The sequence below is a fragment of the Pollachius pollachius genome (genome assembly GCF_949987615.1).
Source record: "Pollachius pollachius genome assembly, chromosome: 14".
In the NCBI taxonomy this organism is placed as follows: Eukaryota; Metazoa; Chordata; class Actinopteri; order Gadiformes; family Gadidae; genus Pollachius; species Pollachius pollachius.
In genome coordinates this window covers 9,014,677-9,041,075 of record NC_136947.1, presented here as the reverse complement: position 1 = coordinate 9,041,075, position 26,399 = coordinate 9,014,677, and the positions used below count along the sequence as shown (strand labels likewise).

The 26,399-nt window shown below is 50.5% G+C and overlaps 1 protein-coding gene across 1 annotated transcript in view; it reads right to left on the bottom strand.

The window, feature by feature from the left end:
• Positions 1–7,804: 7,804 nt before the first annotated feature.
• Positions 7,805–26,399, bottom strand: part of adgrl2b.1 (adhesion G protein-coupled receptor L2b, tandem duplicate 1) — a 69,648-nt gene continuing 51,053 nt past the window's right edge. The window contains exons 9-16 of the mRNA XM_079750583.1: positions 26,288–26,396; positions 24,315–24,382; positions 20,951–21,042; positions 18,785–18,953; positions 17,644–17,772; positions 16,738–16,834; positions 14,609–14,734; positions 7,805–10,338 (exon numbers count right to left, since the gene is read on the bottom strand). Of these exons, the coding sequence (XP_079606709.1) occupies positions 9,218–10,338; positions 14,609–14,734; positions 16,738–16,834; positions 17,644–17,772; positions 18,785–18,953; positions 20,951–21,042; positions 24,315–24,382; positions 26,288–26,396 (1,911 nt within the window). The 3' untranslated portion in view covers positions 7,805–9,217. The remainder of the gene's footprint in view (positions 10,339–14,608; positions 14,735–16,737; positions 16,835–17,643; positions 17,773–18,784; positions 18,954–20,950; positions 21,043–24,314; positions 24,383–26,287; positions 26,397–26,399) is intronic.

Below are 26,399 nucleotides of genomic sequence, written 5' to 3'. Positions count from 1 at the left end.
GTATTAATATATTTCATGTTTGATAGTGCACGGTTCATGGCTAGATAACTTTTCTAAAGGCACAACTAATGAGAGGAATAAATAAGACTTGGCATGAAAGCAATTCACATTGAGAGATGTAGTATAGTTCTGAATCCTTTGAGGACAAGCAACATATTGGCATCAGAAACATTATGTTCCGTGTCCTTGAAATAGTGTCCAATTAATTTCATTTTTTCCCCAGTATGACCCATTATGTAACCTTTTCATTAAATGCAAATTCACTTTGATATTCTCCTTTTCCTACCGATTGGTATACATATATATGTGTGTGCATGCAGGTGTGTGTGTGTGCATGCAGGTGTGTGTGTGTGTTTGTGTTTGTGTGACTTTTTGGTGGCCTTTGTTCCTAACACTCCATTCAAAGACTGTCACTTTAATTTCCCCCCAAACTCGAGGCCCTGCGCGGGTCGTGTGTTCAATGCCTTCTGAAAGCAGCATCAGCACGCCAGCCATGACATTGATTCGCTGGGCTCCCTGATTATCTCCACATGTAACCCGTACTACTGTATCTGTGACATCAGCTCCTGTAAGTGGCGGACTACATTATGTGAGCGATTAAAGCGACTGTAAGCATATTAGCCGTGAACGCTAGCCTATTTAAAGACGTGTTAGCAGACGACACCCCGCTGTCATTCTTTCCTCGCCAGTCAAGCGGACAAAACTAAAACATGAAATACTCAATCGAATCAACCTCTCAGTAGTGCACGACAAAAATTGTTTTTTTTGCATTTATTATTTTGTCTTATCTTCGGTATTGGACTGCAAGCAGAATTTGAGTGAAGGAGTTATAATTTATTTTAGTTTCAGACAAATTATGTTTTTGTGATGTACTCAGAGAGAACGGTAGAAACAGGTTTCTAATATTCACACAAAGCCTTGGGAATATTTCCCAAGTCTGCCACTCACTATTAACTTCTACCATCTCCATGTGTCAATCGTACTGATGTATTTCATACATACGGCCAATCGTGTGATTTAGTGACCTTATATTGCACTAGATGGTCATCTTTATGAGACAATATGATGGTTTTTCCCACTTGAAGTGATGGCGGTGTCCTAAATAAGCTGCGTGAAGACACAGGCTATTGAAATATACATGGGGCGCAATGGTAGTTTAATTTCATATTTTCCTGTGATGCCACTGCGGTTGCTAAATCGTGTTCATCACATTCTCAGTGGTGTGTGTGTTTGTGCGTGTGTGAGAGTTGTTTGGCAGGCTCTTAGTAAAACTGAGACACCATTATCTTACATTTAAGCGGGGAGGATAAAAACAAACACCCTCTTGAGAAAGCTATTCCTGCTGGACCAGATGGATTATATTTGGATTATAAAAAAGTAATTTGTTAGAATTTGTGTTTTGGGAGGGGGGTGGTGTGTGTGTGTGTGTGTGTGTGTCACCGTCACTGGTGTGGAGGGAGCCCAAGCAAGACATACATGTCTGTTGAATGCTCACTGGGTAATGGGTGTGGCGGCTTGGGGAGCCCAATTTTAAAAGTAGCCGAGGTGTTTCATACAGGGCGTGACACATTTACAGTGGGGCTGGGGCTCAGATTGTTTTTGACATATTTTACAGTGCTGCTCACAGTCTTCGGAGCACAATTACACACGCAGCAGGCTGGGGAGTGTGTGTGTGTGTGTGTGTGTCAGAGAAAAACAGCATAAGTGTGTGTGTGTGTGTGTGTGTGTGACTGTGTGTGTATGTGTGAGAGAGACAAAAGAGTGACAGGGTATGCTTGTGTGTGTGCGCGTGTATATGTGTGTGTGTGTGTGTGTGTGTGTGTGTGTGTGTGTGTGTGTGTGTGTGCGCACACACTCAGTGACGCACAGTATTTTGTGTGCAAACGCACACACAGACCCAGACTCACACATGCTGTCAATTGTGTAAGAACACACAACCACACAACCATACACACTCGCGTTTTCAGTTGAATGAGTGGTTCTCTTGAGTGTGTTCGAGTGACGGTGCTCAGCAGTGCTAATCTCTCATAATAGGGCTGATGTGAAAGCAGTAATCTCTTATATATCATATTAACAAGCCCTCTTTAGGAGCTGTTGCTTATCATGCAATATCCCGACAATCATTAAAACCGAAACGATACGAACAAAGCTAAATCTGGATAATTACAACAGAATCCACGGAAAGAATCGGAACAAACAAAAACACAATTACTTATCCCTGGAGTACGGAGGGATTATGGTTGTATGCTAAATGATTACAGAATGACTCTGGTTAACGTTGGACCATGCACTTTTAAAAGAATGATGGCAATTTTGTTAGGAAGACTGAACACACACTTCACACACACACACACAGACACACACACACACACTAGAATGCTCTCTCTCGCAAACACACACACACACACACACACAGACCAGAATGCTCTCTCTCTCGCACACTCTCGACACAAACTCTCTCGGACACACACACACACACAAACACACACTCTCTCGCACACAAACACACACACACACGCTCTTACTCTCTGCCAAACACACACAAAGGGACAAGCCACACAAAACAGCCACGAAAAAAAACAAAAAACGGTGCACTAATCTCATTCCAGTTTGTGTTGCTGTTTGTCTAGGCAGCATTTTCTTCCTCCCCTTTCCTCCCTCCTTCCACACGGGAGTCTGTCCTCCCTCTTCCCCAGTAAATGCACACGGAAAAGCAAACACAGCCCGTGCCGTGCGGTGTGAGCGGCCACACAGCCCAGCAGGAATAGCAATGACGACGGCCCGCGCTCAGACGCTCTCCCCATCGCCCCGCTGCAGAGCAGCGTAATGGGCAGGAATGTTAGCCGTACGTTTAAAGAGGGGCTGGTGGTAATACTATACTCCTTCTGCATTGTACCCGCACTAATGTAATTATGCATAGTTCCGCCATAGCTAAAGATGACTATCCTCCAATACAAACATTGGTCCGCAAGAACGCCTTTCACATTGTTAAGGATTTTCATGGCCTCTTTTTCTTTTATTTTCATCTTCCTTCCTCCTTTTACATTTCCAAGGAAGCGAGGCGGAGGGGGGGAGTGGGATGGGGGGGAGGCAACATACACATGCAGTGCACATGGAAATCATGGAGAATGAAAGGATGTATGTACCGTTTGAGATACTTCATTAAGAAAAGATGACCCACCTGTTACACCAGCACACACACCGCATAACACACGTGCACGCACACACCTTAACACACGTGCATACATGCATACACACACGTGCATGTACACGCACATACACACACACTTTAGCACACATGCATACACACACACAAACACCTTAATACACGTGCATGCACACGCAGACACACACACCTTAACACACATGCATGCACGCGCACACACACACCTTAACACACACGCATGCACGCGCGCGCACACACATGCATACACGCACACACATGCATACACGCAGAGACACACATACGTGCATTTGCATGCACACACACTCACAGACACACACACACACACACAGACCCACCCACACACCCAACCACACGCACACATTTTGGAAAGGGATCTGTGATCCGATTCTGAATGTGAGGATCTTGTTTGATGTCTTTTGATGATGGACATGAAATAATGTCCAACTCACCAGAGGCTGCAACATCAAACGGGGCCAAATGAAAACACGGTAATGTCGTCACAGACTCCGGCTTAACACGCCGTAATTTGCCACACTGCCCCGCGCTAGCTGAGCTTCGGTTGCCAGCGGATAAAAGACAAGCTACTGATTAGCAAATCACTTTTATCTCCAGATAGCTCCAACAAGTAGGTACCCCCCCGCTCCCCCCCCCACATATTCATTTGCGAATGCGAGCATGGCGAGTGAGGCTAAAGAAACGCTGTATCATAACAACCCTTGTGATGATCATCGGATCAGTGTCGATTCGGGTTCTGCACCAAACATGCCCCCGGCGGAGGTCAGAGGGCCCTCAAGAGGACACACGTGCACGCCCGCGGGCATCTCACACGCAAGAGGATTCAGACGGGGTAGAGTAGCATCCAGCTGCAGCCCTTAAAGATTAACTGAACTGAAATTTGAAGTTTAGTTGATATAACATATCTATTGTCGGCCTTCTCATTGGTACAATAACTAAAAATGGCTGAACTTGCTAAAAGGGATGAAATTGTACGGTGAAAGTGTTGTTTAAGTTACGGGGCGCCGCCATGTTGGATTTCAACAATCAGTTACGTCACTGGCAATGGTAACCTACTCCTACCCTGTGGCTCTAGCAGCCATAGCAGGTAATGAGTCAGGCTCTGAGGCTCGCCGAAATGGCTACGGAAAAGCAAACAACCAGGTCTACAGGAGGATCATACTGCATTGCCCCTGGCTGCAGTAATGAATTATATAGGGCCAAGGCAGCTGGGGTAATCATACATTTCCACAGGTTACTTTTGAATATGAAACCAGCCCTTAATACATGGCTGGCAGCCTTAAAACAGGCTAACCCTCCAATAGCCCCTGTCATGGCAATCTCCACAAGCTAGCACTCCGACCATAAAGTGTATAAACTATTACTCAGACGATATCACAGATCTGTTTCCAAGCTGCTAATTAAACCACGGCGGGTCTGTAAACAGAAGTTCCACACATGTCCCTTTCTACTCACCCTGATGACCGCAGACTAGCCGATTGCTGATGCAGAGGGAGTTACACTCTAAGAAGTAGTTTCATAGTAAGATGTATCTGTGCAATATCCATCTGTGCAATATCCATCAACATCCACGAGAAAGTAAACCTCAAACATCCACCTAAAGTAAACGGGACACTCGTGAATCCGCCTCGCATCTATGCTCATCCGCGGGTTTATCTCCCAAAGTGCATCTAACATGTCTTTCAAGGCCCCGTCCACACAGAGCCAATTTTTTGGTGAAACCATGCCTTTAATAACCATGTTATTGGGCAGATAATAAACCATGTTCTTTAATAGGTCCATGGTCCCAGGGTGGTTTCAAATAAAACCGGACCTATGCGGTTTCGTGTTAGGATTCGTGTGGACGCCTGAAGCGACGTTAGAGTTGCGTTGAAAGTTACTTTTTTTTTTTTTGTAGTTTTTAATACAACCCCTTGGTCAATTTATTTACTAACTGTACATTAAAAAGTATTTCTACTCAAGCTAAAAGGTTTAACAACTGCTATCTCCTCCTTGACTTGAATGTTTTTATACAGCGACGCCCAGGCTGGATGCGCGCAGGCTTGATGCGCTCCACTTTCTTTTGTGGGGAACCAGTGCCTTGAATATGTAGGTAGGCTACTACAGCGTTTGTACAGCTCGATGCGTTTTCGCAATGAGTCCGTCGTTACGGAGATATTCCTGAAAAGCATCAAAGGAAAACGGAGAGGGAAAGATCGTTTTCGCCTAGTTACTTGTGGTTTCTATTATGGGGCGCTCCAGCGTCTCCGCTTGGACGTCCCTTAGAGAGAGCATGGCCAGTTCCAAAACCTCTCTCTCTCTCGCACAGCATCCAAAATGTCCTATGCATGGTTATGCAACCTAGTCCCACCATTAGATGGTCAAGGGGATTGACCGGGACCTCTCGGCAGCAGACCGATTCAATGGCACTGTCCATGCTCCGGCAGCACCCACACGCACACCAGTCACACCCACATGATCCGAAGGTGGAACTGGAGCCTGAAATTTATCCCTCTCCACCGGGTGGTAGTCGGACACTACACAGGCTCAAACGCGTAACCAGCCATATTAAAATCGCTATTCCGCCGTGGAGTGTAGAAGACGTTCGCGTGTCTGCAGCAACGACCTAGTCCTACCATGCCAGTGACGTCATCGAAAATGTCGGCGCTCTAATACTAACAGACGCATTTTCTTTTGTTGCTAAAAAAAGCTATGTATTGATTTTTTAAATATTTTTTTTAGTGTCATTTTTTTATAATGGTCATAACTAACACGTTATCGATGTTGATTATTTCAGTTCAGTTCATCTTTAAGCCGGGGGGGCCTTTGTGTGGCAGGTCCGGTCCAGTCTAAAAGAAGAAAACTGACCTGCTACACCACAGGGCCAGGCTCCGGGGCTGAAGCTAGATGCTATTGGGAGGGATAGGAGGGCCTGGATGTCATTCCAATACTGTTCAGTCAGGAAAAACCCAATCATGGTAGAGAGAGGGGGGAGGGGGGCGTGATCAACTTTGTATTGTTCAATTTCAAATTCCGCTGTTCTTGAAGGTAATAGCTTGAGAGCTAACACAGCGCGCAGATAAGTCAGCGATAATGAACCAATATATATGCATCACGCCACGCTAAAGCTTGCCAAAGGGACCTCAACATATTCATTTATCATGGTCTTGTCTGTTATAGAGAACATCCCCCCCCCCCCACCCCCACCCCCACCCAAAGACAGCAGGAGGGGGCGGGGGACTCTAACTTTTGACTGATTGGTTGTGTGCTGCTAACACACAACCAATCAGAGTATCCGATGACTCAAATTGTCAGACCGCCAACGCTCCCAGACTTTGCATGTTGAATCGGACCAGACACCGTCCGCGCAGTTCCAAAAGCTTCCAACACAGCTGAACACACCGAACAGATTTGTTCCCACTCATCTGAGAGTCCTCCTAAACGTTTCAGATGGCCAACGGTTGGGCCAGTGTGTTCCACGCTTAAGTCTGCTTTATATCAGCCGCTGTTCCCCGTCGCACGACCTCCACATCTCCGACTGGCCCCTTCCACTGGGACAGGCTCCTCCCACTGGGACGGGCTCCTCCCACTGGGATAGGCTCCTCCCATTGGTCTTTTACAATCGCAACATAATCTCACAGTCAACGCTACCATTTTGGAAGCAGAGGGATGTTGGTTATAATGTTGTTAGCAACGTTTTTCTGTTTGTTTTGAATAGTGAGATGATTTGTGTTTATGGGGAGACGTTGCGTTTGAAACCAGTGCCAGTGTTTCTCAGGCGGGATGTGGCGAAACAACATTTTCCTTAGCCTGGGTCACGGTTTATTTACTCTGATTAAGGATTTGACAGCACTGCTCGACTCTGGAGTCCTCTCCACATATCAGCAAAAGGAAAAAGCTATGATATATTCTGATCCACAAGCCCTTTGGAAGGAAGGTTTCTAAGATGTTAGGAACCGAGCAATGCAAAGAAACTCGAGAGTGAGAGAGCCAGAGTCAGAGTCAGAGAGATAGAGCACCAGAGAGCGAGAGAGCGTGTGGCAAAGAGAGAGAGAGAGATAGCCAGAGTGAGAGCCAGAGAGAGAGCCAGAGAGAGAGAGAGAGAGAGCGAGAGCCAGAGCGAGAGAGAGAGAGAGGCGCGGTATACTAGCCAATGCGTCTGTCCTGACAGCGACAGAACCGGGCGTTGGACCGGGCCGTAGCGGACGCCCGTCCCCGTGTCCTCGTCTGTCGAACCCGTTACCCTGTGGTCAGCCGAACCCGGGACCTCCACTGAAGATGTAAGCACTTGTTGAAAGCATATTCCTCTGAACGGTGCAAAAAAAAAAGATGTGAAGTGAACTGTGTGTTTAAAATAGTGTCTGGCTGCTGCTGCGTGCCTGGCCTGAGGGAATGTGTTGGGGGGGGGGGATACTGGGAGCTGGTTCTTCAAACGAGCTGGTAGGACTCGGTGCGTGGGATGGACTTTTCGCGCCGGTCCAAAAGGGTCTGATGGAAAACGGTGTTTGCGCGCGGCGTGTTTGTTAGCCTCGTGTACTCTGGTCCATCGCAATGTGTTCCAACTGGGAGTGTGTTTACTTACTTAAAACGCATTAAAAAATAACATAACGTCAAACATTTGGGAACAAGAAAAAAAAATCTCACATTTATTTGATATCAAACAAGAGTTGAATTTAAATATGCTGTTTTTTCTGCTTTTTGTCTTTTTCTTATACAAAGGAACGAAACAAACAGTGCCGTAACAAGTCACACTCTTCCAACGTTTTTCTTTTCCTCTTTTTTGTTTTAAAATTTCTCTTAATAAATTAGCTAAGTGTCGGGCGAAACTATGTTTGCAGAGATTTGCATACACACATACACACACACACGAGACACCGAAGAAATTCTCGAGACCTGAAATTTTCTTTGTCAAATAAAATAAAATCACACAGGTATTCCGATTCAAGCTGAGGGATCTGTGCGGGGCATGGTGTGTACAAATATACTGCTGGCGAAAACCCATCGTTGTATGGAAGCAAAAAGCACTTCACGAGCAAAGATGTGCGCATGTTCTCTTATGATTTCACGTCCCTCTAAAACATTGTATATTCAAATGGATGACAAAGTCAAGTGTGAGAGAAAAAAAACATTTCCGCCATTTGGATCCCTTTCTTTAGAAGAAACGGTTTACCATTTAAAGGGCGCATTGACCGAATAGTCCTCTTCTATTCATTTTAGATTTTTACACTAGTGGTACAGTAAAATAGATTTCCTCAGCTGTTAATTGGACAACAATTGAATGTGCAATAGAGAAAATATAAGGCCTGAGTCTCAATTGGTGTTTTTTTTTGTTTTTTGTCTCCTTATCCTACAGTCCTGACTGCGTTACGAAGCACTACTTCTAGTTGTACCGATCAGGACTAGACCGACTCTGGTGTCCTAACGTTACCGCAAGCTCGTTAAGATTGTCTCATAGTTTCAAACTCATAGTATGCGTGTTTTATTTGTTCATGTCCTTTTTCTTCTTCTTCTTCTTCTTTCAATGCAAAACAGGAAGTGAGCCCAAACAGGAAAGGAAGTGGGACACTTTCTTTCACTCTGACACTTTAGGTAGTCTTTGTGTTCCTCTACCAGCGTCCACAATCGTCCGGCCTTGGAAGGACATTTGTGTAAATGTGTGTGTGTGTGTGTGTGTGTGTGTGTGTGTGTGTGTGTGTGTGTGTGTGTGTGTGTGTTAGTGTTGGCATGAGTTTGTGCATGCACACACGTGTGTGCGTGTGTGTTTGCGAGCAATGGCGTCCGTGTGCAAAAAAGTCAACAACTCCTCCTTTTGTTTCCTTACCATCGAATACTGTCCTTCCAACAGGAAGGGAATGTGGGTGTGCAGAAATTTGGCAAAAGTCTTGACATCATGAACCAAAAAAGAGCACCCATACGTTCAGAACTGTGCAGAAAAAAAATGCGAAAAACCGAAAAGAAAAAACAGGGAATCCAATTAAAAAAAAAAAAAAAAACACAATTTTGAACCGAGTCAAGGAGGGGCCGCGCTCCAGCTGCTCAGAGGCTGGTAATGAGCTGCATCTGTCCGTCCTTGGGGGGCTCTCCCTCGGGCATGTCCTCCCCAGCGCCTTGGGGGGGCTCGGGGGGGACGAGGCAGCCGTCGCTGGTGCCGCGGTGGATGTGGTAGTAGGACAGGGGCCCCCCTGGGGGCCCGCCTGCGTCCCCCAGCTCCGGCACGCTCTTGCGACACACCTGGTCCTCCTCCGCCGCTTCCTCCTCCTCCTCCTCCATCATCACCGTCTCCCGCTCCGCGCTCCCGCTGCGGGTTGGCCCCCCCACCTCCGTCGACGTCCCGTCCGGGCCGCAGGGCGAGGAGGGCGAGGAGCGGGGCGAGTGGGCGGAGTCTCTCAGGTTGGGCATGCTGGTGTACAACGAGTCTCTGTTGCCGTCGCTCTGGCTGTCCGGCGACGACGGGCAGCAGCCGTTGCCGTCGACGACCCCGGCGGCGGCGGCGGCGTCCCGGGCCCCCGGCTCCGGGCGTCGGGGGGCCTTGTGGGCGCTGTACAGCAGGGAGTGAGTCCTCTGGGGCAGCAGCGGGGCCTCCAGCGCCTCACGGTGGTGGGGGTGCAGCAGCAGCTCCAGGGCGGGTGGCCCTCCCCCTCGACCGCTGCCCCTGGGGGGGTGCTGCTGGTGGTGGTGGAGGGGGTGGAGGTGGGGGTGGAGGGGGTGGTGCAGGGGGGACGTGGCCTCGGGGGCGTGGTCCGCCACGATGGCGTCGTCCTCGCTGCCGCTCCCGCCGCCGCCGCCCTTCCGGTCGGCCGTCAGCAGCCGGGTCTCGGGGGGGGGCACGGTGGTCCTGCCGCTGTCCCTCTCCCGGGAGTGGACGCCACCGCCGCCGGAGGTGATGGTGGTGGTGGTCGGGGGGCCGCCACCGCCACGGCCCTTGTTGGGGGCCCCCCGGGGCCGCAGGTTGTTGTGGACGAGCTCGGAGATGATCATCTTCTCGAAGGCGGCGTCGTCCAGGCTGAGGCCCCCGAGCTCGGCCGGGCCCCGGACCCCGCCGCCGACCACGTCCTCGTAGTCATGGTCACGTGGAGAGTAGCTGTTGTTGAAGTTGCCGTTGAGGGGGAGGGTGTCCATGGCACTGATGTCCCGGCTGTGGGACAGGGAGTGCTGTCCTACGGAGAGAGGCGGGGGTTGAGAGGTAAAACACAAACATGCACAAACATAACCCTCTGTTTGTCGTCCTCTCCTTCACAGGAGTTCCAGTACAGCCAGATACTGCCCAGGACGCTCGCCTTGTCTGCCTAGTGTGTCTCGGCATCACCACCTTATAGGTCCCATACCATACTATAACAGGTGTGATTGTGATTAGCCGTTACAAGACGTTTTGAAAATCTGAAAGGAGGCGTGTCCACCTAGATGTGTGCTGGAGAGATCAGTCTACCAGCCTACCCGGTGGACTGTAGAAAACGTTGCTCATCTATCCGTCATACATCTAGGTGGACACGCCCAATTGTAATGTCAGAGGGGCAGATTTTCAAAATGGAATGTAATGGCTAATCACACTCACACCTGGTTGTGTAATATGGGCCCATTAATGGCAGGGCTAGACCACGTTTTACGTATTACCGCTCGGAAACCATTAGACGACCTGGGAGGACTCAATTAGTTCCCCGAATGGTCGTTATCGTTACGCCCCTAATGTTAGCGCAGTCTAATCAAGGCGGCATCCTGAGCAATATCAGGCAGATGAGAGGAGATGAATAAACAAATAAGGGAAACAAAAGATGATAAAAATAGAAGCAGACAGCATCCCACTGTGAATATGTGCATAGCAGCCCAGGTAACAGCACGGCAGCATTCAAAAAACACATAAACAGGCCAGAGGACGATGAGCACACACAACACAACACAACACACGAAACACAACACACAAAAACAAACCAAAACGAAAAAACAACAACGCACGCACAAATTGGATTACGTTCGCGCATAGCGATAAATAATACATATTCCAAAAAAACAGGGCGGGCGGCAAGACAACAAAAAAAAAAGAGCGCAATGTGCAACACAAAAAAAGGTAGTTAGCCTCCCCAGGCAGCCACTGAGAGCGCAGACACATAGCAACAGCCCCACCCCCCAGCCACCCACCAGCAAGAACCGGTAGAGAGCAGTGACTCACTTTGCAACACTCACATCAAGTGCGTCTGCTCAGGCTACCTGGCCTAAGAACAGCTGATGTGCCAAAAAACAAACACAAAAAATAGACAAACAAAAAAACAAAAAAGGTAAAACAGACGCTTTTCTTTTGTCTTTTCTTTTTCAGTTGCAGCAGCAGGAAACAATTAAAGAAATTAATTGAATCCTAAATAAGACACAAAACGGTGAGGGAAAGCTTGGTCGAAAAAAAGGAAAACAAGGTCTGGATTCAGTTGCTGCGGCTGGGCAGAGGTTTACGTTTTCTCGGTTTTCCGCGTGTGGAGATTCGAGGTTGGACACCATTTTGGTGTCGCATTCCCTTTTTTCAGGACATAGAAGAATAAAGTTTGGTACACGAGGGTGTCACCTTGTTTTTAACTCGTATTGAACAGAGATAAAAAAAATGACCCAATGGAGGACAACTGAATCCAGGCCTCAGCAGGTGGGGGGTGAAGCAGCAAGCACAGGGTGTGTCTCTGATCGCCCCGCCGTCGACGACAGGTGCACCTCGTTAAAGGAGCACATCGGATCAACGGGACATTCACACACTCCTCAGTTGACTCACACACATCTCGTCAAGAACGTTTACACAGTTGGGATTACCTTTGAATGGAATCTGATAAAGCCCTACGACCGACCGGAAGTTAGCCCAACTGAAACTATCAGCGGCAGTTTGAAGTGTTGTTTGAGGAGTTCATTCGGACGGGAATAGCAACCGTTTAAACAAGGCTTTGGAAGTGAGTTTGGCAGGAGTCTGACACATGGAGAAGGTCAGAGCAAGGGCTATTATCTATCTTTGACTCGTTGCTAATCGTGTAGCTGCGTCTTCTATTGTTCTATGTTTCTTTAGAGTGGTCCGTTGCAGTCGAAACGGAAAAAAAGACCAAAAGAATCAAAGACCTTTTCCAAAAAAAAAATTATATAAAAAAAAAGAGATCGCAAAGGCGCCAAACGCGAGACGAACTTAACAAAAAAACCTCTCCCTTAATACTTCCTTCGCTCTGCATTTGCATGCGTTTGTGCGGGCGCGGTCGATTCGTCTATGCCCAGGTACAGTCCCCTGGCGGAGGGAGGGGGGTGTCGGGGCTGGGGGCCGGTGATGTGAACGGAATTCAACCAGACACCAGGACAGCTGCACTCTGGGAAGCGTTCCAACAGAGATTCATCCAAGATGTTCCCTTTGACATGATGGGGGTGATGTTTCCCTTTTGGTTTTTTTCTCTCCCCCCCCCCCCCCTCCCTCTCACTCACTCGCTTCAAACGAAGCCTCTGCATGAGAGGTCGCTCTAAAGCACCGAGACTTAATATGGAGGCCGTGGCGGACGTCTCCCCGGCAGACGCCCAACACGATAACCGGGGCCGGACCCAAAGTGAAGTACGTTTATGTTAAACCCACGTACCGTCTCAGCACAGGTTTCACGGTCTGCCGGTGATCCTCAAAGCGCCATTTTTCTTTTTTTTTTTACCCCTACGCGAACATTTGCATATTCCACAATGGGTCCTTTTATCCTCAAACAAGTTCCCGCGCATCAAAAAGAAAAACCAGAACTTCCGGACTGTGAGGAGAAACTTTCTTTGATTCTGTAGCCAGTCACTCTTTTAAAAGAGAGTGAATAATTGCCCCCTATTTCACCGGGTAGGAATGTTAAGTATTTCGGTCGGTCGTGTTTCTGTGTTCATGTTAGCGGGGGGGGGGGGGGAGTTGTACTACAGGTAAGCACTAGTGCGCCGACATCGCCCCAAATGAGTGTTATCCAGGAGCTGAACCCATTGATCTGGTCTTGTTTACCTTGCTAACACCCTGCAATTACCTCATGACTAAACAGGTGAATATCTCATGCCAATAAAAAGATAAGCGTTCTCGGCCGTGTGGCGAACTCTCTGCGGTTTCTCTCTCTCCGTGTGTGATTGTGTGATTGTGTGTGTGTGTGAGTGTGTGTGTGTGTGTGTGTGTGTCTGTGTGTGTGTGCGTGTGTGTGTACATTGATGTTCAAATTCGAGCTGTTCGGATCCTGAGCAAACCACGACGGCAAAAAGGGAGGAATAGATTTTCTCTGTGCAGCCATTGTTGGGCTGTTGTTGGCACGAGCTCTAATGAAGACAAGAAGGACCCTGACATCAAGAGGAAGAACCGGGAGAAGGAGAAGGCGCATCCTCATTGTGCTGCGAGTGAAAGGCAGGGAGGGACGTGGAAAAATCAGGACAGCGCCAACTGCACTAGTTAAAGCTATATGTTATTGCATACCCCCCCGCCCCCATACACACACGTTTCCATACAGGCGCCGTCCCAGGCGCCCCATCCTCCCTCTCCCTTTCATCATCAAGCGCCGACGAATATCCGAGGGGTTCGTACTCTGCCCGCATTGCGTCGCGCTCACCCTTTTCTTCTCTTTTCCCCCCTTTTGCTTGCTCTCTCTCTCTCTCTCTCTCTCTCTCTCTCTCTCTAACTAGGTCACAACGCCTCGACGTAAAGACTGCGACCTGTTGCAGAGTTATCATCCGTCTGAGGCATTGTGGTTTATCTGGCGTGGGGGGGGGGGGGAGGGGTATAAATAGTACAAATAAAACAACAACAACACGACAGTGTGGGGTTGTTGGGTTGAATGCTTAACCGCTGTTCCCTTCAAAGGACGCCCCCCCCCCCCCCCCCCCCTTGAGGGGTGTTCAGGTTGTCTCTCCTGACGGCTCTGGTTTTCCCGTCTCGGGGGGGTTGGCGCCGTGGAGGAACACTCAGCGCGGCTAAACGTCACGGTAGTGATTAGGGAACATAGAGGGAACGACATCGCCACAGTGATTCCGACCCTCCCCCCCCCCGAAAGGTGTTTGAGAGCGGGCCGGTGTATGTGTCTGTGAGTGAGTGAGTGAGTGAACTCAGCTTTTAATAGAACCCTGGCCCGGAAACGCATGCACACGAACACGGGTTTGTGTACGTAACACACACACAGATATGTGAGCGTTACACACACACACACAATGGAAAAAACACACACTCATTCATCCCACGCACAAAACAAAAACCACACACACACACACACACGCAGAAACGCACAGGGAAATCACACACAAAATCTCGACACACACACAAAATGAAAACCACACACACATACACACGGAAAAAAACACACACAACCCCCCCCCTTGCACACAAAAAGGAAAAACACACACTCATAAAAATACAGGGGGAAAAACAAAGCCATGGGAGATCAGAGGCACAGTAGAGGTCAAAGGTCAAAGGTTGAGGTGCACCTGGAGAGTGAAAGGCCGGGGGCGAGGGCGTGTTGCACACCACCGTCTCCGCCAGCAGGTTGTTATAGGGGTTAGTGTCGTGGGCGCGCAGCAGAGGGTTAGTGAGCAGGTAGTTGCCTGTCATCCCTGAAACAACAGGAGAACACACAGGGAGAGAGAACGAGAGTGAGAGAGAGCGACAGAGATAGAGAGAGAGCGAGAGAGAGAGATAAGGGAGTGGAGAGAGTGAGAGAGAACGAGAGAGATAAAAAGAGAACGAGAGAGCGAGAGCGAGAGAGAGAAATAGACGGAGACAGAAAGATAGAGAGAGAGAGAGAAAAGGGAGGAGAGAGAATGAGAGGATATGAGCAAGGGACGACAGAATTGCAAAAGAAGACGAGGAACAAACGAAACTGCAGACACAGACACCACTTTTCTCTTTGTTTGGAGTGGCACTGAAACACAAGCGGCGTCCGCGATGGAGGTGGACGCGTTTGGTTCGGTGTCGGGGTCCGTCGGGGGGGGTGGGGGGGGGGGGGTACGACTGCCGCCCCCCCCCTCCCCCTGCCTCCCGGTTTGCAGGGCTGCAGATTTCCCCCTGTTGTTGTGTTCTCAAGCGGTGGTACGTCTGGGCCCCTCCCCTTAGCGCCGCCACAGCCGCCGCAGCAGCGCAGCACACCGCTAACGTCGGTTAAAGCGAGACGTCGTCTAAACAGTCGGGCCGACGCGACTGACAAACAGCATTATGGCCGCGCGCGCTTCCCCGGCGCACCGTGCCACTTTTGTTTACGCGGGACTAATTCATCCTAACAAACCCCGTGGCCTGTCGAGACGCTCGGCGCAAACATCTCAGAACGGGGGTGAGGCAGGGAGGGAGGGAGGGGGGAGGAAAGGAGAGGGAGGGGAGGGGAGGAGGAGGGTGAGAGACGGACAGAGAGAACGAGAGACAACATGGGGGAGGAGAGAGGAGGGGGAGGAGGGAGGAGAGGGGGAGGGAGGAAGGGAGGGAGGCAGGCTGGTTGCGTTGGTTGTGTGTGCGCGTCCGAAGGTTGCACACGAAAAAAAAATGAAATAAAAAAACGGAAAATACCATGTCATCCGAGTGGATTTAAAACAAACTCTAGGGAGGGCAGAGGCCTGCGCCCGCTATCAAAGCCCGTCTCTCTGTGCCTGTGGAGGCAGCGCTCTGAGCCCGAGAGCCGGGAGAGGAGGATTTATCTGTCTGAGGAGACACGCTGTCCTCGTCTTGACACCCCCCCCCCTCCTCTCTTACCTCCAACCTGATGAGGGGCAGACAGACAGACAGACAGACAGACAGAGAGACAGACGGCTACCACGCCACCAACAACCTTTCCCGGTAAAGGTTGTTCCCGTTTTAGCCCAAACTCCGAAAGCAGCGAGCAACTTGAGCTCCTTCTTTTTCCGAAGACCGGACTCCTATTCTCCCTCTCCCCCACCGCCTCTCCCCCTCTCTCCCTCTCTCTCTTCCCCTCCCTCTCTCTCTCTCTCTCTCTCCCACTCCCCGTCTCTCTCTTTCCCTCCCTTTCTCTCTCCCTCCCTCTCCACCTTTCCCTCTCTCCCTCTCTCCCCCTCCCTCCCTCTCCCCCTCCAAGGGAGTATTGCTAGTGCGTAGAAACTCCCGGTGGGACGCGGAGCCAAACTTTGATGTAGAGGATGCAACAGTTTTTAATATTTTCTGATTTGTTAACTCAGAGTAGAAAAGCAACATAAAAGGGCAACGGCCGATCTTTGAATAATCTTTTAAAAGAAGAGGATGGGGGGGATGTTGTTGTGTTGTTTAATATCTTGTTTGGATGCTTCTTCGTTTTCGTGCTGCCGCAGTGTGCAAGCGCGTTTGTATATAGCCCTCCCCGTGTATGTGTGTGTGTGTGTGTGTGTGTGTGTGTGTGTGTGTGTGTGTGTGTGTGTGTGTGTGTGTGTGTGTGTGTGTGTGTGTGTGTGTGTGTGTGTGTGCGTGTGTGTGTGTACGTGCGTGTCAGCCGCGTCCCATTGAAGTTGTGCATTGTGAATACCGATGCGCTCGTCACAAAGAGAATAGCGGATGCGTCTGGTCTGGCAGTGAGCCGGGGGGGGGGGGGGGGGGGGGGGGGGGGGGTTCAAGAGCGAGCGCGAGGAAAGGCGATGCTCACCCTGGTTGAGCGTGGAGGTGCTGTTGATGTCTCCTGAGATGAAGGACGACTCTGACTGCTTCCTCACCGTGTCGTTCCACATCCTTCGGATGCGACTCTGTGAGAGTGAGAGTGAGAGTGAGAGAGAGAGAGAGAGAGAGAGAGAGAGAGCAAGAAAGAGAGAGAGACAAAAAAGGCATCATTGATCAGTCTCCCTGCTGTTCCACCTGTGTTCCCCCTGGTCCCTGGTGGGTGAACTGTGGCTATGTGGGGGCGTTTGATATAGGTCATCCTCCCTCCACCCTGACTCCGCTTAGCCCTTCTCATGATCAATGGAGCCGCACACACACGCATTGCGCGCTGGGAGAGGGGGAGAAGAAGGGCGGCCTGCCATTGATTCGAATAAGATTTGAACTACTGTGGTGGGGCGTCCAAGAACTCTCAGGTGGCTCTTCAACCCCCCCTCCTACCGCCCACCCACAGACACCTCACATCCCCCTGTACACCCCCCCACCTATCTCAAGGTGAAGGAGAAGACGGATTATTCCTGTGTCATGTTTCACATGTGTCATGGGACAGACGTCGGTCTGTCTGTGTTTGTGTCTCTCAGCGTGTCTGTGTCTCTATGTGTCTGTCTGTGCGTGTGTGTATGTGTGTGTGTGTGTTTATATGCGTGTGTGTGTGTATGTCTGCGTGTGCATATGCGTGTGCTTGTGTGTGCGTGCGTGTGTGTGTCTGCATGCGTGTGTCTGCGTGTGTGTGTGTGCATATGCGTGTGTGTGCGCGTGTGCATATGCATGTGCGTGTGCGTGCATGTGTGTGTATATGCGTGCATGTGGGTGTATATGCGTGCGCATGCGTGCGTGCATGTGCACACCTGTTTGTGTGTGTGTTGGTGTATCTTTGGTGCGTGAGTGTGTGTGGTACCTGGGTGGCAGACGAGTAGCGGGCAGTGGAGCGGGACGTGGCTGTCTTCCCGGGGCCGTGGGGCCCGTCGGCGGGGAGGGCCCCGCAGCAATGGGACTGACGGAAACACTTGCTGTACTCTTTACGGACCTGCGGTGCAGAGGGGTAAGAGGAACATGAGGACAGACGCACGGACACAACCGCCAACACAGAGACACACTGACACGTGACGCCTTTATCACACTGTCATCCCGATCACCACGCTCCAGAATGTCTCTGAATAAAAACAGGAAGGCCGGGATTACGCCACTTTCCCTTTCAGGCCGAGGAGAATCCTGTTGGCGTGTTAAGTGGGAACACGTTTCAGCCGCTGACATGCTTCAGACCGGCACGCCGGGCGGCCTCTCCGGGGAAACGCGTGTGCGTGTACATGTAGCGGTTGTTCCTGTGATTAAAAGTGCCGGGGTTTGTTGATGGTTCCCTGGTTTGTAAACAGCGTTGATGTAGTACGAAAGCAAACCTCTTCACACTTGTGTTTCCATGTGTGCAAAAAGAGGCTTGGAAAGAAAACAAACTGAAAAAGACGTGTCAAGTTTCTCAACACGAAATCACACATGTTGAAAATTTGGAACGGCTTAAATAAAAATAAATTATCCGGTATTCGCCGGTTCTGCAACGCACATGTTTTCGCCTAACATCGGTTACTCTGCCTTCACCATGTGGCTTCCCCACAACGTGCGAGTGTGTCCCTTACTCCGCGAGCCTTTTGCATATGGGTGGCATCGGTAAAAACGTAAAAAAATCACCCGCACCGAAAAAACGAAAGAACCGAACATGTCAGGACCGCAGAGTCGCTCACCAGCTTCCGCAAAAGACTAGAGAGTCACTTGTTCAGAGTTCACCTAGACTCTGCATATCCTCCTCCCCAATCCCCCCTCTTAAACACTTTTGTATTGTATGTTTGTACGTCCTGGCACCTAATGTACGCACTTATTGTATGTTGTACGTCCTTAAAAGAAGTACTTAGCATTGTGTCGCATCTTATCCCATCTTTGTTGTACACAGGGAATGGGTTCCCCTACCATATATATTTTTGCTTCTCTTTCCTCTGACAAATGTACTTAAATGTACTATATGAAATGAACAGACGAAATCACCGCACCTTTTTCTGAAGCAGGCAGTGGAAGATGAAGATGAACATGCCCTGCAGCGTGTTGAAGATGGTGAAGAGGTAGGCCATGACCACCGACGACTCGTTGAGGAAGAACAGCCCGAAGGACCAGGTCAGGCCCAGCAGGCAGAGCAGGGCGAAGGCCCCCAGCACCCAGGACCTGAGCGGGACACACAAACGTTAACACCCAGGGTCTGGATCAATACCAGGGGGTCCAGATCACACCCGGGGGGGTGACGTCATCAGAGAGGGGAGGGGGGAGGGGAGGGGAGGGGGAGAGAAAGCCCGAAGGGGGGAGTTTTAATTCAGCCCCGGTTGGGTTGAAAGGGTTTTTCTCTTTCTGCGCCAAAAAAATAACTTCTTGGACCGGCCTCAAGATCCTCATTTGCTGCATGGCTGTCGGACATGTTTAATAAACAGCGCGCACACGCAGGGCCGTGGAATCAGGAGGCCGTGGAATCAGTGTGCACACGCTGCCCAACACACAGACGAAGAAGAAGACGAAGAAGAAGAAGAAGAAGAAGAAGAAGAAGAAGAAGAAGAAGACGGAGGAGGAAGAGGAGGAGGAAAAAAAAGAAAGCACAATTTTTTTGTATAAATAATAAAAAGGAGAAAAAAAGGGGAATTGCTGGGACTCCTCAGGGCTGGCTGTGCAGCGTGCCAGCACAGCATGTTCTCATATGCCGTTTTCCAGGAAAGCCTGGGGAGGAAATCAGATAACCCAACAGTGAGTTCGGATGAATGCTGGTAGCTGTCGATACACTGGAGGCAAGCGAGCCGGCCCAAGAGGGCAACCAACCCCCCTCCCCCTATGCGTGTGTGTGTGTGTGTGTGTGTGTGTGTGTGTGTCTGTCTGTGAATATCCGTGTGTGTGTCTGCGTGCGTGTGTGTATACGCGAGTGATTGTGTGTGTGTGTACATGTGTGTATGAGTTTGTGTATGTTGTACACCTCATCCTCCTACTCCTCCAGAGTGGGGGGGGGGGCGGGGGACCTAGAGGAGGGAGCAGGAGGCGAAGACGACAAGATTTCTGCCAGAAAAAGGGAAATAAATGTTTAACGTCTCCTGTCATCCGTCCAGAGGGGCGTCCGCTGGCGACGGTGGAAATACTGAGCGGTTTATGGAGTGAGGAACGAGGTGGATTAGTCGTGCATTGGTTGTTCTGTGGGAGTCGTTTGCAGCCATCGGGTGATTTGACGCTAGCATAATGTCGCCAAATAGTTGCGTCCCTTTGAGGAGGAGAGTTTCCACGTCTGACGCTGACCGATGAGGGGGTACGCCGGAGGTGGACCCCAATTACCGAGGGCTAATTAGATCGCCCACTTTGCATTATTAGTTTGCCATCGACTCTGAGTGGAGTTGCTATCTCCTGGACTGCAGCCGCTCTTGGTTCAACTTGACAACAACAAAAATGACGGAAGGAATTCATGAATGATTAAAATGTCAATAACTATTTAATTTGTTTTTTTTTCCCGGACCAAATGATTTGTTTGATTTGTTTCGATAAAAAAGTCTAAACAGCCACTTGATACAAAACATGCACCCCCTAGTCGGGCGTGTTTTCCGGCAGTAAGTAATCGTAACATTGTGTTGTTTAACATGTACTCCAGGCCAAGAGGAATGGCCCGGGGAGCTCGTGGTCTGAGGTATGGACGCCGTTTGTCAAAAGACCTCGCCTCTACGGGCTGTGGGGTCGACCCCGCAGGAGAGAGCGTGTCCGTATGGAAGGGAAGGAAAGAGAGAACTGTACTAAACAAAGGAACAGGGGGTCAGCGCTGCAGTTATGAAGAAATAAAAGGCAATATAAAGCCAGAGTAGCCCACACACGGCGCACTCATAAATCCAAGAGAAACAGCCGCGCCAAAGGACAAGGAGAAATAAAATCCTGGAAGGGTGGGGGGGGGGGGGGAGACGTTGGTGTGTGACAGTTTTAGAGACGGGGGGGGGGGGGGGGGATAGAAAAGATGTAGAAGTCAAATGCACCTTTTAAAATGGCAAAGACCAGACAGGGGGCAGGAACAGCGCATATTATTACTACTACTTCTTCACGGTTGTTTCAAACCCCCCATCCCCTCCCCAACGCCCCGGACACCCACCCTCCCTCCCACCCACCCCGGGTCTGACAGTGACCCAACCCCACCCGGAGTGACACCTTACCTGATTCCGCCCAGCCGGGACGAGTCGGGTTTCATGGAGGTGGAGTGCTTCACCATCTTGTACATCGTCACCACCAGGAAGACGACATTGAGCTGTCAAAACAGAGGCGCTCAGGGTTAGCAGGGCAGGGGGCTGCACTCAGAGAGGCATCCGATTGCTAATGCTAACACCAGAGACTTCAGCTCCCATTCACTCACCCGGGCATCAATATATTACTTAATCCATAGTGGATTTATTATTTATTTTTTTTTGGCTGATAGCACGCTGTCACCAGCAGTGTCGGGGTACCTTTAGAGAGAGTGATATGACACATTAATACCTGGACGGTGGATCCTAAAGTACACTGAGCAAAAGGACGTAAGACCCCCCAAAAGAATGGAATACGGCAGAGGTTAATACTGTGGTCTGTGCAGAGCCTTTCTATGATGAACTGCCTTGCAGCTGACATTATACCAAAGCCTGGGTCCCGGCCAAGTGGCCATATCTCATTCCTCATCACACAAAGAGGGAGAGGGGGGAGAGAGAGGGAGAGGGAGACGGAGAGAGAGAGGGGGGTAGAGAAAGAGAGAGACGAAGAGGGAGACAGAGAGGAAGAGAGGGACAGAGGCGAAGAGGTAGAGGGAGAGAGAAAGAGAGAGACGGAGGGAGAGAGAGAGAGTGAGACAGAGGGAGAGAGAGAGAGGTAGGGAGAAGGAGAAAGAGAGAGCAAGAGAAAGGGAGACTGATGGAGAGGAAGAGAGAGGGAGATGGCGACAGAGAGGGAGAGGGGGAGGGAGAGAGAGATAGGAGGCGAGTGCGTGAGCAAGAGAGGGAGAGAGACAGAGAGAGAATGTAAATCTAATGCAGTCCAAACAGATCTCATCTGTTTCCCCAATGGGTCCAGACAGCGGGACGGAGCAGACTGCCATATTTTATCAACATTCTCTCCGTTCCCAGGTAGAAACGTTAAAGCTGTTCTAGCTCAGACAGCCAGAGAGAGGGGATCCAAGGGGCCGTGGCTGCCCCCTCCTTCCCTGACTCTCTCCCCCTTAAGTACTGGAGGGCTCGCCCCCACCCTGGGGAGAGAAGGGTGAACTCGCAACTTTGGCACCCAGCCATTTTAAAACCGCTGAAAAGCGTTTTTTGTAAATATTCAGGAAGTATAAAAAAAGCGAAACCCTCCACAGTAACTATTGTGATATTGATGTTATTAAAAGACGACCACTCCACCTCATCTCGTCCCCAGAAGTATTCATAATGGAACTGCATCTCACAAACACATACACCTAAAACAGTGGGCCAAAAAGGCGTATCGATTGACACAGTGTTTCTAGAATAACAAACACATAATTGCCACAGAAATAGTAGTATAAGGGTTCCTACAATGTTCCAAGATACACAGCCGGAAGAGAGAGGGAGAGGTATGGTAAAACACAGAGAGAGAGAGAGAGAGAGAGAGAGAGAGAGAGAGAGAGAGAGAGAGAGAGAGAGAGAGAGAGAGAGAGAGAGAGAGAATGAGAGAGAGCAAGAGAAAGAGAACGAGAAGAGGGAGAAGGAGAGAGAACGAGAGAGCGCGAGAGAGAGAGAGAGCTCTTTAAATAGAAGCAGTGTTCGAGAGGCCGGTAAAAACCAATGAAAAGGGGGGAGAAAAAAAAGGAGGGAGGAAAATTAAATAAATAAATGAAAAGAGAGACGGTCAGGGCCTTAAGCGACGCCTCGTTCTGTCTGGTTGCCACTGGGCAGCTTTTACTGCAGAGCTGCTGGAGATACGCTTAGAGCCCCGCGGCCAGCGATGACACGGATCTGATGAGGAAGACAGCCGGCCAGCCAGCCAGCCAGCGGACAGCCAGCCAGCGGACAGCCAGCCAGCCGACCAGCCAGCCAGCCATTGGACAGCCAGCCAGCCAGTGGACAGCCAGCCAGCCAGCGGACAGCCAGCCAGCCCGACCAGCCAGCCAGCCATTGGACAGCCAGCCAGAAAGCCAGAAAGCCATTGGACAGCCAGCCAGCCAGCGGACAGCCAGCCAGCCAGAAAGCCAGAAAGCAAGCAAGCCGACCAGCCAGCCAGCCAGCCAGCCAGCCAGCTAGCCGTGCAGGCTGCGGAGAGCTGAGGCCGGTCTCCATGGGCTTCCGTCCGGGACATGCAAACACACCAAATGGCATGAAGCCGCATGCATGGTGGAGAGAAAACAAATTCCTGACTCTGCTCCACTGAGGGTTTGCATGTCGTGGGTGGAGATGGGGGACGGATTAGCATGTCATTGGCGACATGTGGCTCAGGAGGTAGAGCGGGTTGACTGGTAAACGGAAGGTTGCTAGTTCTATCCCCGGCTACTGCTAGTCGAGTGTCGAGGTGTCCCTGAGCGAGACGCCTCACCCTGACTGCTCCTGACGAGCTGGCTATCTTCCTGTGTGGTTGACTCCTCTATTGGTGTGTAAAAGTGTGTATGAACCCTTGTAAGTCGCTTTGGATGAAAGCATTTACTAAATGTAAATGTCAACTCTGCAGCAACAATGAGATAAGACCATGTTTTGATGTCGTTTTTAATTTCACTGTTTTAATTGCACATGTCGTCCCCACTGCGTGTGAACAAAGACTGTCTCGCCCTGCCTATGGGATAATGAAAAGGTGAGGTGGGATGGAGATGTTTCGGCCCCTGTGATTGGCCAAGGAGGTGTCATGATCTGTTTGTTTCCCCCCCCCCCCCCCATCAGAGGAAATGGGTGGTCTCACCCACTCATTACTCGCTTGTTCATTGGTTCTACCACACACACTCACACAACCACACACACACACCTGATCCCACCACCTCTGCCTTGTGTTTTTTCTCCCTCTCCCTTCTCCTCACTTTGACCTTCACGCATGACTCGCCTCGTTGCCCTGATTGCGGACTAGTGGAAGTGCTCGCTAAACGTGCCTCTCGGACGGCGGCGGCGGCCATAAGTTGCCGTCGCTCGCCCACTTCCGTCTCCGGGCGGATTTCATAGCTGAACAGACTGTGATGCTCCGGCGTCCGCCGTAATGGCCCCACTTACCTGTCACGCATATTGATCTGACACGGCCGAGCGGAGAGCAGAACCTGCTCCTTTAGAGATGGTTTTGTGTGTTTTTCAATTTCTTCATGTGGTGGGCGGGGGAGGGGCGGGGGGGAGTTATCTAAAACTAATCTTACATGATTCAAAATAAGCAATTAGGGGATTGTGCACATGGCTAATCTCTCTCACAGGCAATTGCACACATGCACACACACACACACACACACACACACACACACACACACACACACACTCAGTAACACTGTTATTTGGCACACACACACACACACACACACAGTCACACACACACACACACACACACACACACACACACACACCGGGTACTCACCATGATGATGGCGGTGACCGGGCCGATGAAGCTCCAAATGAAGTAGTTATCAACCCGCAGGCCAGCATCTGTAGAGCAACACAACACAACAGACAGAGAGCAGCATTAGGCCAGGCAGGGGCAGAGCACAACAGACACACAACGAAACACAACAGACAGGGAGCAGCACATTAGGCCAGGCAGGGGCAGAGCACAACAGACACACAACACAACACAACAGACAGGGAGACAGCACATTAGGCCAGGCAGAGGCAGCTCTGCCTACGTTAGGACAGGCAGATCGCCACCAGGTCTCACGTCAATAAATCAAGTGGCTCCTGTCCAACTACTGCACCAGCGACAGGTCGCAGTGTGTGTGTGAATGTTAGTGTGTATGTGTGAGTGAAAGAGAAAATGAGTGAGTGAGTTAGAGTGTGTATGTGGTGAGAGAGTGAGGGGAAGTGAGTGAGAGAGAGTAAGAGAGAGTGTGAGAGAGAGAGAGAGAGAGAGAGAGAGAGAGAGAGAGAGAGAGAGAGAGAGAGAGAGAGAGATGAGAGAGAGAGAGAGAGAGACAGTCAGTCTGTCAGTCAGTGAGTGAGAGAGTGAGTGAGTGAGTCAGTGAGTGTGTCCATGTGTGTATTTGTATGCGTGTGTGTGGGGGTTCTAGGTGTTGGCAGCCATTATTCCTCTTGGTTCCTCTTCCTAGGCCGGCTGTGTGACTGCGGCGTCTGAGACTGCCTACAAAGCGGGCCTCTCCGGCCCTGTTTACCTTAGGCTGCTTCACGGTAAACAATGTGCTGCCGGGCCCAATCGCAAGCCGTAATGAATGGTCGCTCGAAGCGTAGTGTTATCGCCAGGGACCAGGGAACGAAACAAACACTTTGTGAGCCAGCAGCACTCCAGGAAATGTTTTCCAACCTTTTTTCCTCAACGTTCGTACATACCCCCCCGCCGAAAAAGAGAAAATGACGAATGTAAAATCCCATAAAGTAAAGAGGGCGCGACATTGTTACAAATGGTGTGGTGTGCCGTCTGGATTGAGACCAGCGCCGAAGGAAAGAGTGCTTCTGTGACTGACAGAGGTGGGGCAATTATACTAAGACCCCCCCCCCCCAACCCACAGCCCCCAAACCCCAGCCCGCCTGCAGTCTGTACAGCCCAGCCAGAGAGTTCACTGGTGTTGTGGCTTTTGGCCAACAGCTCTTAGTGGCGACAGGGTGTGAATGTGTAAGTGTGTGTGTGTGTGTGTGTGGGGGGGGGGGGGGGGGGGGGGGGGGGGGTCCCTCATTAGAATATACATGCATATACATTTGTGTTTGACCCGTTATAAACGGGGGGGGGGGGGGGGGGGTTGTGGCCCTCACACTGAATCCAACAGATCCAGAGAACGAGATGGGGAGAGAGAAAGAGGGCAGGGGTGATGGATGGACAGGGAGATAGACGGAGACAGAGAGCTGCAGGGAGAGGGAGACAGAGAGATGGAGAGAGATAGACAGAGACAGAGAGAGAGAGCTGCAGGAGGGGGAGACAGAGAGAGATGGAGAGAGATAGACAGAGACAGAGAGAGAGAGCTGCAGGGAGGGGGAGACAGAGAGAGATGGAGAGAGATAGACAGAGACAGAGAGAGAGTGCTGCAGGGAGGGGGAGACAGATAGATAGACGGAGAGAGGGTCAGGGTGATAGATAGAGACAGATAGAGAGAGAAGAAGCCATAGGGGGAGAGGGAGAGAGAGCACAAGAGAGACAGAGAGACAGAGAGAGAGGGAGACAGGGAGACAGAGAGAGAGGGAGACAGGGAGACAGAGGGAGAGGGAGACAGGGAGACAGGGAGACAGAGACAGAGAGAGAGAGGGAGACATGGAGACAGAGAGACAGAGAGAGAGAGGGAGACAGAGAGAGAGAGGGAGACAGGGAGACAGAGGGAGAGAAATACAGAGACAGAGAGGAAAATTCAATAGAAGGAGTCCAATAAAAGACCCAGTAAAAGATCCCACTCACGCCCGGGGGGGTCCCGTAGCTGCGGAAGTCGACGGCGGCCGAGATGCCCACCACAGCGGCGGGCACCAAGTAGCCCGAGACGTAGTAGTACTTGCGGCGTGAGCACTC